This window comes from Convolutriloba macropyga, chromosome 3 (assembly GCF_964194025.1).
Source record: "Convolutriloba macropyga chromosome 3, txConMacr16.3, whole genome shotgun sequence".
Lineage (NCBI taxonomy): Eukaryota > Metazoa > Xenacoelomorpha > Acoela > Convolutidae > Convolutriloba > Convolutriloba macropyga.
In genome coordinates this window covers 44,311,671-44,325,149 of record NC_134470.1, presented here as the reverse complement: position 1 = coordinate 44,325,149, position 13,479 = coordinate 44,311,671, and the positions used below count along the sequence as shown (strand labels likewise).

Below are 13,479 nucleotides of genomic sequence, written 5' to 3'. Positions count from 1 at the left end.
AAATCACATCTTGCTTGGAGACAAGAAGATTTGTTTAGCCTGCCTACCATGCGCAGAAAAAATTGTTGACCACTTGAAGCCCTTGTGACAAACTCAAATTTATGTAAATCTCATCTAAGACAACTTTCGGAAAGATTTGCCAACTTTCTATAACGACAAAAATCGCGATCTAAGACGAACGAAAACCTAAAACAATGCGATCTCGTTTGATTATTCGAAAGGAGTGACAAACGAGAATAGTGCAAACTGGGTTGAGTTAGAGAGACCATGGAATGATCTGACGCTGTGATTTTTTCAGCGAAAGTTCGAACGAACGTCGGAGTGTTCAGGAGAGCAGCAGTGAAAACCGCCCTTCTACTACACAAAGGAATTGAAGTTTCGGCAAAGGAAAACAGGGCCATCGACGTGAACGCCGAGTTTCATTCCAAGACCATTTAAAGTAGTGAAATTCTGGACCATTTCAAGTATAGAAGCAAAAGCAACTATCTTCAAGCTACCACGGCAAGAGCTGTTTGGCGAACAGATGAAATCTCTCAACACTGAAAACGAAATTTCGAAAAGCAGCAAAAAAATTTATTTCTCACTTCTTCTTAATGAGGGCGGATTATTATGGCCAAAGTCAGAATAGGCAAAAATCAATGGGACTTCAATATAAACCATCCAATTTTGCTACATTGGAAACATCATGCGACTGAAATGTTCTTGCGAAACTAGCGCAAGTACAATCGACATGAAGGCGCTGAGCCTGTAAGGAACATTGGGTGTACGAAACGCCTGGCGATTAATCAAGAACAAATGTGTAAGCTGCAGGAAATCCGGAGCACAAACGATAACACCAGTAATGGCAGGTTAAGACCAAAAAAGATTTCTTCCTTCAACAGCCTTTAAAAATGTTAGAGTGCACTATTTAGGCCCCTTCATTGTGAAAACTGGGAGAAGGACAGAAGGAATGAAAAGCTATGGTGTTGTATTTTCACATTTCTAACAGTGAGAGCGGTGTATATAGCGGAATGATCAGCGACATTGGAACAAAATCTGCTGGAGCTGAAAGAGAAACTGCAGAGTACGTTGCGGCATGCAACACAGAAGGGATGGGAAACATTTGATTCAAGGAGGGATGGGATGGAAGTTCAACCCAACCGCAGCACCTCACTTTGGAGGAGTATGGGAACGATTGATCAGAAGTTGCAAGAAAGCATTGTACGTAGTGTTGGGGAACATTTCAGTCACCGAGGATATTCTATCAACTACAATGTGTATTGTGAACAAACTTTGACTGCACGACCATTGACTCCACTCAGTTAAGACATTAATGACTTAGAAGCATTGATCCCAAATCACATCTTGCTTGGAGACAAGAAGATTTGTTTACCCTAACTACCATGAGCAGAAAAGTTTGTTGATCTGTGAAAGCCCTTGTGACAAACTCAAACTTATGCAAATCTCATCTAGGACAAATTTTGGAAAGATTTGCTACCTTTCTACAATGACAAAAATCTCGATCTACGATGAACGAAAACCTAAAACAATGCGATGTCGTTTGATTAATTGAAAGTAGTGACAAACGAGAATACTGCAAACTGCTTCCAGTTAGAGAGACCATGGAATGATCTGACGTTGTGATTCCTTCAGCGAAAGTTCGATCGAACGTCGGAGTGTTCAAGAGAGCAGCGGTGAATACCGCCCCTGTACTACACAAAGGAATTGAAGTTTCGGCAACAGGGCCATCGACGTGAACGCTGAGTTTCATTCCAAGACCATTTCAAGCGGTGAAGTTAGAATATTATGACAAGCAAAATTTAATGCTACATTCTATCCAAGGACATATTGATTTGATCAGTTTTGTAAACTTACTCATTTAGTAACTATCAATAGTACATGAAGACAAACTTAAACTCGACCAATCTTCACTATTATCACTTCACTATTGCCACGTATTCTTCAATGACAAAATCGATTCTATTTATACTTTAACATTACAATGAATCGAGATGAAGTGGACTAAGAGATACCGAAATTGTTATGCCAGTTTCAGTGATTTTTCAGTCTGCGGTACACCGTATTAGTTATCTAGAACCCCAAACTTTGTGAAGTCATCGAATCGGAGGACATAGTTGTCTGAAACCAATCAGAGATGCAGTTGTGACATGTAAAGCAGTATAAATAGAGCTTGAAAACTACCAGAAATCAGTCGAAATATGCGAATTTGTCGTTTTTAATTGACATTCTCTGCGTATTGAAACAGAATTCTTGAATTCTTGAGCAGTAAATTACTTGTTGTCTTGTGCTTTTTTCTGTAAATCATCCTGGTGATTGTACAGTTTTAACTTATTTTTGACTAGTTGAAAAGAGAGTTACCTTTGATATTCTCAAACTTTCTTTCTGAGGAGCAAAGTTCCTAAATAAGAGAAACTTTGTGCGAAGCACCTAGTCAGTTGACATTAATGGCTTTAACGAGCCTAGCCTAGTTTTCGATTTTGTTGTTATTGAGGCCAATTGTAGACTTGAATTGAGTTATGAAAGTGAATCTTTAGAAATTCAGAAATAAATTTTCTTTGCTTTCGCGGTTTTTTTGTTACTTGTGATTTATCAAGTAAGTTCTTGTTTTGTTTAGTACTTGAGTCTATTACCAATTTCGAGATAGTTTGAAATTTACTTTCAAGTTTTGAGTTATTAACAAAAACTCCAGCGAAAATTGATTATTTCAATTTAGAATTGTTTTGTTATTCTGTGCAAAAATTGTTAAGTAGGTAATGTACTGTTAGCGGATAATACAGTTCACAAAATCCAACTGCAAAAACATAATATCCAGACAGATTTGTAGCCGCTGGAACGAACTGGGCGGTGTAAAGTTTTCCTTGTGTTTGATAGGAGAGCAGCCGGTACACAAATTCTTCCTCAGACCATTTGACGTTTCTTGAAACACCGGGTAAACTGCTGAAGAAATGTGGCATTAGGTCTTTGTTCAATACTCTTAAAGTTTTACTGGTCTCCAAGTTTACTTTTGACCAAAAGTTGGTAGAGGTATAACTTCATGGCTTGGTTGTCAATGTTATGTAAAGCTGGACCCTTTCTTTTATCGCTCCCATTTTTGTGCCCCTCGACAACCCATATAGTGAAGCTTACTCCCTTAAGCTTAAGCTTCCTACTACCAAAACCAACCCCTCGCCAGTCGTTCGAGAGAGCAATTCGACCGACGTTAGTTTTTGAAATTCGATTCTGAACGAGTGTGATCAGAATTAATAACGAGCGCACCAGTGATTGATCATTGACTATTGTTCTCAACGGACAAAACTCTGGAATTGGTCTGATCAGAGGTCACTTCAGTGTCGTTTCTCAAACTGGGTTGCCATGTAATTACAAGAATGCATTGAAGCATTCTAATGGCGTACTTTAAATTCGTTGGTAGATTCTGGAACTGGTCTGAGCCCATCTGGTATCAAGCAGAGAGAAACAATGTGACGTCAGCATGTCTCACAATTGCAGGATGTAATGTGGAGGAACAGAAGCCGACATTTCAATTAAAATATACTGAGGAGTTCAATCTCACACAAATTATGAATAGGTCATTGGATTGTTTGAACCAAGGCGCACAAGCTGTTTTCTTCTACTACCCTCATGTAAGTTTCGACTGAAGGGCCAAGTTTCAAACCAAAACCTTTTTTCTAGCCTCTTATTACATCTGAGCCTGATCGGCTGGAAATTAGGCGAGGAAAGTGTGTGTGATGGTTTCGAAGAAACCTTGAAGAAACCTTCGAAGAAACCAAAAATTCTCTTTGTTAAAGTTTCACCCAACCGATTGATTCCGATGTTGCGTCAAAATTAGAGGCAGCAAGTTCAAACTAATCTTATTATAAATATGTCAGGAGCTAAATTCTCCTCCAGCTAATAAGCTGTATCAACACAAGTGATGAAAGTGATACTATCATCTGAATTTAATTTAGAAATAACGTCAACAAGGACGGAACACAAATCATTCACATAAAAAGCATATGAAAAAGCATGTAACCGATACGAAAAATGTGTACTTAAATTGGAATAGTTAAATACTAAAAATCCTAACTCGGTTTTGTAAATGTTCCGTAAGAGCTTCAAATTAAACTTTTTGAGTTTTCTTGACTCGTAGTAGAGATCACAGTAACGGTGTTCAGACAAACAAATGACACAATTATGTTCTGGATCTACTCAACTGAGAGACCTGTAAATTGTGAATTAAGTACTCCACAGCAAAAATTGTTCTTTGATGCTGACAAGAAGGAAAAATAGTAAAAGAAGTCCTCAGCTTTTTATAATGGCTAACAAATTGTCCAGGAAAAGGAAATACGAAGCCAATAGTTCTGTTTAAAGTTCTTTGAAATATGTTTTATCCGAGGTTTTTTGAAATATAGCTGGCATGTCTATCAGATCGAAAAAACCAATAGAAAATCTATATGGTCTTGTTGTTTTTCCTCCTAGGATGTTAAGGTTGCAATCTTTGGAAACACTCTCATGTCAGTAAAATTTGACTATAAACAGAGTTGAGATAGTTAGTGCCTGAGCCACAGATATCCTTTATTATGGATCCAACCTGAAAAGTATACTGCTGCAGTAATCTATAAGGTGTTCTACGCATTGCATTTGGTTTTTGTTTTTATGGACTGATTTGGTTCGTGCTTTAAAGTCTGGTCCGTGTCCGGACAAAACAGTCCCAGACAAAACAGTCCCAAATTCCAAAATATTCCCAGACAAAACAATTCCAGACAAAACAATCCCAGACAAAATAGTCCCAAGAAAGCAGACAAAACAGTGCCAGACAAAAAAGTCCCAAATAAGTATCGGAACTATCATAAATCTAATCTACAAACAATTATCAAGCATAATCTATGAGTTAAGCTTCTGAATGCATTGCTTTTAATTGATATGAATTAGGATTAAACCAAAAACTCGTTACAAAATACATTATTTGGCAAAAGTTATGTTGTAATCAGCTTAATATTTGTTCAATGAAATATAATCACATGAATAACTTAAGGGTTTCGTTGTTAATTGATGCGAATATGCTTAACTTTATCTTTAGTTCGGACTATTTTGTCTGGGACTGTGTTGTCTGCTTTCTTGGGACTATTTTGTCTGGGAATATTTGGATCTTTTCCGCTAGCGCCCCCCCCCCAGTAAGTTAGGCACCCCCCATTTGTATATGTTTTAATATTTTGTATGCATTTGAATTATTACATGTGAATACGCGTAAGTGGGCATTTAGAAAATATTAACAGAGCTGTGGTTCGAAATTAATACGTGCATAATAATAACGAACTGCGTATAATGTAAACATCAACCAAAAACTTGTTCTCATTGCGTTTTTAGGAATTACGTGCTTTGTAAAGGGCTCTACTACTTTGATTTTCATGAAAAATGTTGAAATGAGGTTGTTGATGTATTGTACTAGGAACGTAATCATGATCATAAGTAACCTTTGCAGAAGGGAGCAAAACAATAATATTTGGGGGGTGCCTAAGTTTCGGCCATATAGGACTGGGGGGGGGCGCTAGCGGAAAAGATCCGAATATTTTGCTATTCGGGACTGTTTTGTCCGGGACTGTTTTGTCCGGGACTGTTTTGTCTGGGACTGTTTTGTCTGTTCACCGTCTGGTCTAATGCAGTTTCAAGCTTGTCCTTTCTTCACGATTTTGCAATATGCGTTGTCCCATGATGTGTGCTCAGACCATGTGGATATTTTGTGGGTAGCTATTTCATTAAATTTTTGGATCTTTTCCGTTTGTGCCCCCCCAGTACATTATGCGCCCCCAGCTACAGAGCACGTGCCATTACATAGTAAATCATCATGTAAAAATGTGGCACGTGATTCTGGGGGTGCAAATAAGATGCGCTCACTAAGCTGGGGGGGGGGCACAAACGGAAAAGATCTAAACTTTTTCAGGGTCGATTTGTGAGATCTGACAAATGGTTTTGATAGACTTGTTGTTTGATAGACTGTTCCAGAGAAATACCAAGTTTGTTTACCCTCCAATCGAATTGTGCGAGTTTTGTTTGACTATCAGCCGTAGACTGTTCTTTGCTTTCCATGACCCTGACTCCAAGTTCAAATGGAGCACCCCAAATATTGAGATATCATTATGGCCGAAACATACATTTGCACTGGGTGTTTTCGTTCACTATTATAATAGAGGGTCCCTTGGAAACTGATGTGATATAACGGTCTTTTGACAAGTTGATGAAACTTCTTGTTGAGCTTTTCTTGGGACCTCTATTTGTCCCATTGTTGATTTGTTGAGATCCGAGTTATTTTACTTCGTGGAAGTTGGCGTGTGTGACAAAATTGATATGCCACAATTTTTTATACCTTTTCAAAATACAGAGCACATTCTTGGTCCCCTTATTTGTTGCCTTTGACGTTGTTGGATGTTTCTTCCGTATTTACTGTTTCCTGGATGTATTTTACACGGCGAGCCGACTCTTGAGGGATAAATTCGTATTGTCTTTTTGGGTCTGTTTTGTGGAGGTAGACGTGTTTGAATACGTTTGCGTTTTTGCCGAATGGATTTGTGCCACATTGTGATGCGTTGGCGATGCAGAAATTTCTGGACTTGTCGAGAATTGTGGATATTGTCTCGTGGATGCATGGTGTTTGGCAAATGGCATTGCGTGAACTGTAACTCGAAACTTGACAGACTTGGTTTGTCCGATTGGATTGTTTTCTGCCTAGTATTTTTTTTGTTTCTCTATCACCCATTATCTTGAATGGGCGAATTGAAAAGCTTGTGCTGGGGGTACGCTTTTCGGAAAAGAGATCCAACTGGATGGCGGCATTCAGAAGCGTTCATAAGGCCAATAACAAAGTTTTTTACTAAGTCTTCCCCATTTACTAGGGCTTTAGGTGAACCGAGATAGCCAAGCCGACTGTAGAGCGTTCAAATGGAACCATTGGAGTGTTGTACCACATATAAGTTAAAAGCTGACGTATGATATGTTTCCCGGTTCCAAAACTCTAAAACCAAATTTATCTACTAATTGGAAGCTGGTGCTTTTATCAATTTTTTTGTGGGTTGTTTTGGTGAATGAAGCGATTTGCTTCAGTCCCAGGGACAAACAGATCATGCTCTTAACCTTAATGTCCGCCTCCTAACACGGATAACTACCCACAAACGGCCTCCAATAATATTCTGTACTGCATTAATTTTTCTAATCAATTTTTGTACGCTCATTGCGTTTTCTCAATTTTTCATCGAAATCACTTTCTTTCCCTTCTTCATAAGAGCGGTCCACTGAGATTTTTCTTCATAAGAGAAAAAGGTCCACTGGTGTTGGGCAAATCCAAGGCAGTTTGTCTACGTGCAGGTTTTTTGTAATAATGGTTTTCCGCGAATGTTGAGAACCTTTCGTTTCGTCTACATGGTTTGCCCCATTCTCCCAATAGTGTTGGACCCCTATTGAAGATTTAGAGAGAAATGAATGCGCCATTTGGTGAACCGCAAAACACAGGCAGTGAAACGATTCAGCTCTAACAAGTCATGTTTTATTTCAATCGAAAGCCGCCTTCTTTTTTTCAGCACGGTTTTATTGCGCTTTTGGATTGTATTGGTGCGCTGTCTTTTTTTAAAGATGTTCCCAAGCATTTTTCATCAATTTTAGCTTTTGAAATGTGAAAAACAGGTAAAACTCGGCGGTCATTAAGTTCAATTAGAGGCCCTCAGCTCGTGCTAGCAGTCTTTAAGGTGTACTGAAGGCGCTCAGGAAACTAAGTTCAACGTGAAAAGTTCAATTTTCAACGTTTTTTTACCACACAATTTTGTTTTTCTTGTTTTTTTTTCTGCCGTTTTTCGAGTTTTTTTTCCTAAACGGGACTCCAATTAAGACGTGTGCTGAGGTAGGGTTACCTTGGGAGGTTACTCTACTTCTGTCTTATGGAGTCTCAAGAATATAGTACAATCTTAAGGCTTACCTGACTAACTAAAGTTCTAGATCTCTAGTCTGTTACTCTTCTATCTGAGCTTCAGCAGACAGTGCACCGGCCGAAATGCTAAAGTCTAACGTACATCTCAATACTAAAACAAGAGCGGAGTAGAGAGAGAGAGAAATATACTTTATTATTATATCAGGTCTGACTGGTACCGACTAAAGGGGTAGCGTGTTGTGTTACCAACGGGTAAACAATTAAACATTAAAAGGAAAGGTATTTCCATAATTTTAACCAATCATGGTTGAGTATTCTAGTTTATATTTATTAACATGAGTAAAGTCTCTAAATCCTTTTGTTGGAAGTCATCACTGACTCCATCTTTCTGGGTTTTAGAGTTTTTTGAAAGTTTTCTATACTATGGGTTGATTTCTCTTTATATCTCTCTGAAGATTTCTTGAGAAATGATTTCTCTCTTTCTTTTTTGAGTGTGTTGCTTGATGATCGGTTTCGTCAAAGAGTAAAGTCAACAGACATAGGTTGTCCACAAAGCAAAGAATGAACATCAACAACCACAAAAGTATCTATTCCAGTACCACATCCAGTGGGTGAAGATCCTTTTGGGCAGCTCCAGTGTCGATGTGTTGTGGCGCTCCTGATGTCCGGTGACTTACCTGACTTACCTGGTTAATATTGTTAGTTGTTAAAGTGTTTAATAAATGTTCTGTGTTACTACCTAAAATACGTAGTATCCCTTCCGGTTGGAAGAGTTTTTCAAAATTGCTATTATTCAATTCGACGAAGGAATCGAGGGTAGTTATTTTATTTGTTAATTAAAGTTTCTGTTTACAATCATGGAAATGATTAGTGACATGTGACTTTTTTGGCCATTTCATATTATATTATTGAAGATGAACATGTATTATATCCTATGATGTCTCCTGAAATCAGTAGTTATTCTGATGCTATTAGTTCTGACGAATTGTATGTTTTGCGTTTGTCATATCTGTAAATTTTTTGAAGGTTACAGATCTCTCTTACTTTCTTTATAATGGGTACATGCAAAAATGTCCCAATTGCTGATTCCCATTAACGGTTACTTCATCATTGTTTAAAAATATTGCCGGATACGATACAGTCTTCCAAATAATACCTTTATTTCCTTTTGAAGGAAAGGGATTCATAGGATTTGTTACAAATATAGATGTTAGTTGTTACTATTGTACTACATGTGATTACATAGTATGTTTAAATTATCGTTTTAAAATATGAAAAGTTGAAATGTGAAAATCTCGAATTGTGAACAATCTTAATGTTTTGTTTGTTTTATTATTTGTTTTTTTTCGTCTAGAAAGTATTGGTGATTGTAGGTTAAATACCTTGTCTACAATATGTTATGTTCTGTTTTAAAGATGCTATATGTATTGTATGTTAGATCAAATAGTTATTTTAATCGTATTGTCATGGCTTTGACTCATAGTGTTAGTCAGTGACTTTGCATGTAATCTATGTTAGTATAGAATTGTGCATGTGTGTGAGTACACATTTCTATAGTGTGTTATTATACACTGTGTTACTCATTTCACTTATTACTAATACTTTGTTCTATTTTTGTTTTCTTTTTATTTACAAAATTGCATATATCTAACTATGGAAAACTTTGCATATATACATGTATACAAGTAACTAAGAAGAGGGGTTGAAAGATAAAATAATTTTTTTTTTATTTTTTAGAGTTTATTACACATTAAGTGTCGTAATACTATAAATGGGGTTCAATCACCTTTAAGGATTGTTTGTAAAATGGGTATTCGTACTAACATTTAAAAAATATTTATTGCACGTGAAATATGCAGAGGAACATCTATAGTCAGATGTATAGCAATAAGTAGTCATGACAATGTTAAAATACAATTGGTCGGAATATTACAAAATTTGTTACTACATTGAAGATTGTTACAAACCAGAATTTGTTATAGTCTCTCTGTTTGTTTAGGGTGATTTGTTCGATCCCTATATTGTTGATATTCTTTGATGAAGTGATCATCCTTTGAAAGAAAGTATGCCACTAGATCAGTTATTTCCTCTAGTGACACTTCTGTTATTGATGCTTTTATCGAGTTGCGTATTTCTTTCTCGATATCAGAAGTCTTGCGTTCATTGTTAAAGTGTATTCTGTTCAGGACAGCTCTGTTTGTTACGCTGCCTTCCTTCCAAGTGGTAAGTGTGATATTCTTCACACGGTTCTAAGGCTTCTATAGGTACGATGAGCGGTCGTTCGGGCGCTTCCTTAGGTTGGAAGATATATTAATTCTTTACCGGGTCGAAATTACGGAGTGTTCCAATCGTGTATTCCCATTTGAGTTTGTATCCATAACTAAGAAAATAGGGTGACGTTAGTTGATCGTTTATGTGTATATAACTTTTCGTAGTGTTCTTGTTCTTGTCTCGTAAAAACGTATAGTATATTAAATTGTGAACTAGCTTTGTTTCATGTACTCTGTAATTATTGTTCTGGACATCCTTTGGTGTCGGATGTAGGAAGTTGAAGGTTAGTTGAAAAATCTGGTGGTCAAAAACGCTGTAAGCGGAAAGGTCTTGTGATGCCTTTGCTACGAGATTATCAAATGTACATGTTATAGGTATTCTAAATTCATAGTCGTAGTCGTACAAAAAACGTTCTGTGAGACTGTAAAATTGTTTCAAAATTGGATACGCTGTCTGATGGTACTTATCGCGTCCCATATTTTTGGTGCTGCGTTTAACTGTATTTGTGTTCTCAGAGGGTAATGGTGGGAAAAATTCAGAAATACGATCTTTCAGGTTGTGTAACGGTGCCATTACAAAGTTATTGTCCCTTGAATCGAATGGCATTTCAAACCAATTACGATAGCTTAACAGTGGGTTATAGTTGCTGTTATGGGGATTGTTCAGTGTTCGGGGGTCTTTGTCCTGAAACCATATTGTTTCCATGACTGTTGCTGTAGGGGATTGTTCGTTAGTAGATTGGTGAAAAAATGATTTCCGACTGTTGCTTCGGGGTGTTACGGCGTACGGGAACCGTAAATTATTCGGTCTAATTTGTGACGGATATCTATGTGATATACGTTGTTGATCGTGATATTGCGGTAACTCGTGTTCGTGATCGCTTGGTGGAGGTGGTCGTACTGGAGGTGGATAATTAGGTAAAGGTGGCGAGTGGTATACTGTGGTTAACGTGTGATCGTTACGTGGTCTGTTATTCTGATAACTATGTATGCTAGTACTAGTTCCTTGTTCTGTTACATTTGTTCTATTGGAAAAGGAATCTTGATTACGTTTATCTGTTTGCTTTCTCTTTGTTACTTGTTCTTTTATAACCTGAGCAATCTCTTTTGGTGCTGGTTGGTTCAACGCTGTGTGTGTGTGTGTCTTGATCGGAAGTGGCGCATTCCACTTCGACTCTCATAGTTGTTATCCTATCGTTCGGGTTGTCGAAACGATCCTCTGTTTGTGTGCTACAGTCAGAGGCATTATCACGAATTGTTCCTGGACTGGAACGTCCTGATCCGGAACTTAGTTCTCCTTCCTCAACATCGTAGCTGAGGGGCGAATCTGCTCTGTATGGGTTCTCGGGCTCATAGTCCATTTTGTGTGCCATTTCGTCTCTTGTTTGCTAAAAGGTAATTCAATTTGTTACATATTCTTAACTTTGTATTAGTTACAATTTTATTGTTACAGGTGTATATATGAAACGTTGTTCATTATCAGTGTTATCTTTGTTACTATCTTTTATCAGTTACACAGTTACTATTCATTTGTCGGTATTGTGTTTTTAAGACAATGTTCATTTATATTCGTACAAGGATATAATGGTTAGTACCAATGTGTTGTTTGTTATATATGTAATAGGTTTACATGTATTTTTACAGATATCTGTGGAATATGCTAAGTGTGGTAAGTATTAACACAATAAAATACAAAAAAATATATGTAATTTGTCAATAGTATGTGGTTTTGGAAAAGTAAAGAGAGTGTCTATTTGTAGAAAAGAATGTCTTTGCAGTAGTATAAAACATGTTAGTTGTTCGTGATTGAGTGCAAATTTACACTTCATATGTATCTGCCGAATGAGTGTCAAAATATGTGACTTCATTCGTGTGTGGTTGGTCATCATTTTTCAGAATATCTAAGCTATGACTGCGGTTATGCTTTTTATTAGCTGCTAATTTCAACTGATTGAAATCTATAGGTGGAGGGTTTTGTATTTCTATTAGTTTTACTGATGGAATGAGGCTTTGTTGGTTTGTTGATTTAGATGATGGTTGCGGGATTTCGTATGGTGTTGTTTTATTAATACTTAGTGGAGGTTCATATGAACTTCCCTGAAAGGTTGATGATTGTTGTTGTAAGTTAGGCGCACTAGGGATGGGTGATATATGTGGTGTATTAATTGATTTTGCTTGAGGTGTATTAAAAGATACATTATTTCTTAGACATTGATATGCAGGTGGCGGAGTGATTAGTTGTGGTGATAGTATAGGTAGTTTGTTTTCAGTTATCGTTTCTAATGGTTCAATTTTTAATGGTTCTTGTTTATATTTTCTTTCTGGCAATGGTGGTTTTGTTTCTTCGGTGGTGAATCTATTGTCCGTAATTGTAGTCCTTTATCTGTTCTGCGAATAGTTGTATTATAGTGTTTATAATTAGTGTCAATATAAACTTGTGATGGTTTATCATTGTCGTTGTGATCTGTTATATGTGTTATATCTGAAGAGTGTCGTCGAAAAATGTTCTTCCGTGGTTTATTATGTTTGGTATAATGTGAATAGTTCTCGTCACTATCGTGATTATTTTCCTCTTCTTGAATTTGTGCTACTAGTTGTGTTAATGTCTGTGAGAATATACCAAATATTCCTGTTAAGAGTATTTTTGTAATACTTGCTTGTTTGCCAATTGCTTTATGAGTTGCAAAAGCGTTGTAGAATTTTATTATAAGATTTGTTAAGAATAGTATCATGCTAATCATGGCGTATATGATTGCCATTTTTTCTAAGTTGTACCATGGCCAACCAAAGATTGATAATATCTGTTCTTTTAGCCATGCTCCATCAAAAATTTCTTTCCATTTTACACTAGGTTGGTCGATTTGGAAGTTATATCCATTAATATTTAGATCTTTTAACCATTTTAGTGATTGTTCATAATTTTTGTATGTTTGGAGAAATCCGAGTTGTTCAAGTTCTAGTAATTTTTGTGCATTTGCTAATGTAGCTTCCTGTAATGGTTTTTCGCGGTCTCGCATGTATTCGTGTAAGAAATCTCGTTTTCGTTCTTGTATTAATTGTTCTCTACTGTATAATCCACTTTCTATCAAACTTGCTTTACTAAACATGTTGTCTGATACTATTTCTTCAGGTGAAATAGTGTTCAGTATTGTTTCAACTTTTACAGGGTATGGTGTAACTCTGTATCTCGCTGTCCCTTCTGTGTCAATTGATATTAACTGATCAAAGTTACTATGTGAACATGGGACTTTTTTCGCCCATAAGTATGTTTGTCGTGTTAATTGGTGTACGTATTGTACTCTGTTTTTGTATAGAATT

The 13,479-nt window shown here is 36.8% G+C and overlaps 1 protein-coding gene across 1 annotated transcript in view; it reads left to right on the top strand.

The window, feature by feature from the left end:
• Window positions 1–13,479, top strand: part of LOC142336639 (uncharacterized) — a 93,440-nt gene that overhangs the window by 61,807 nt on the left and 18,154 nt on the right. The window contains exon 4 of the mRNA XM_075385548.1: window positions 3,410–3,620. Coding sequence (XP_075241663.1) covers window positions 3,410–3,620 — 211 coding nt within the window. The remainder of the gene's footprint in view (window positions 1–3,409; window positions 3,621–13,479) is intronic.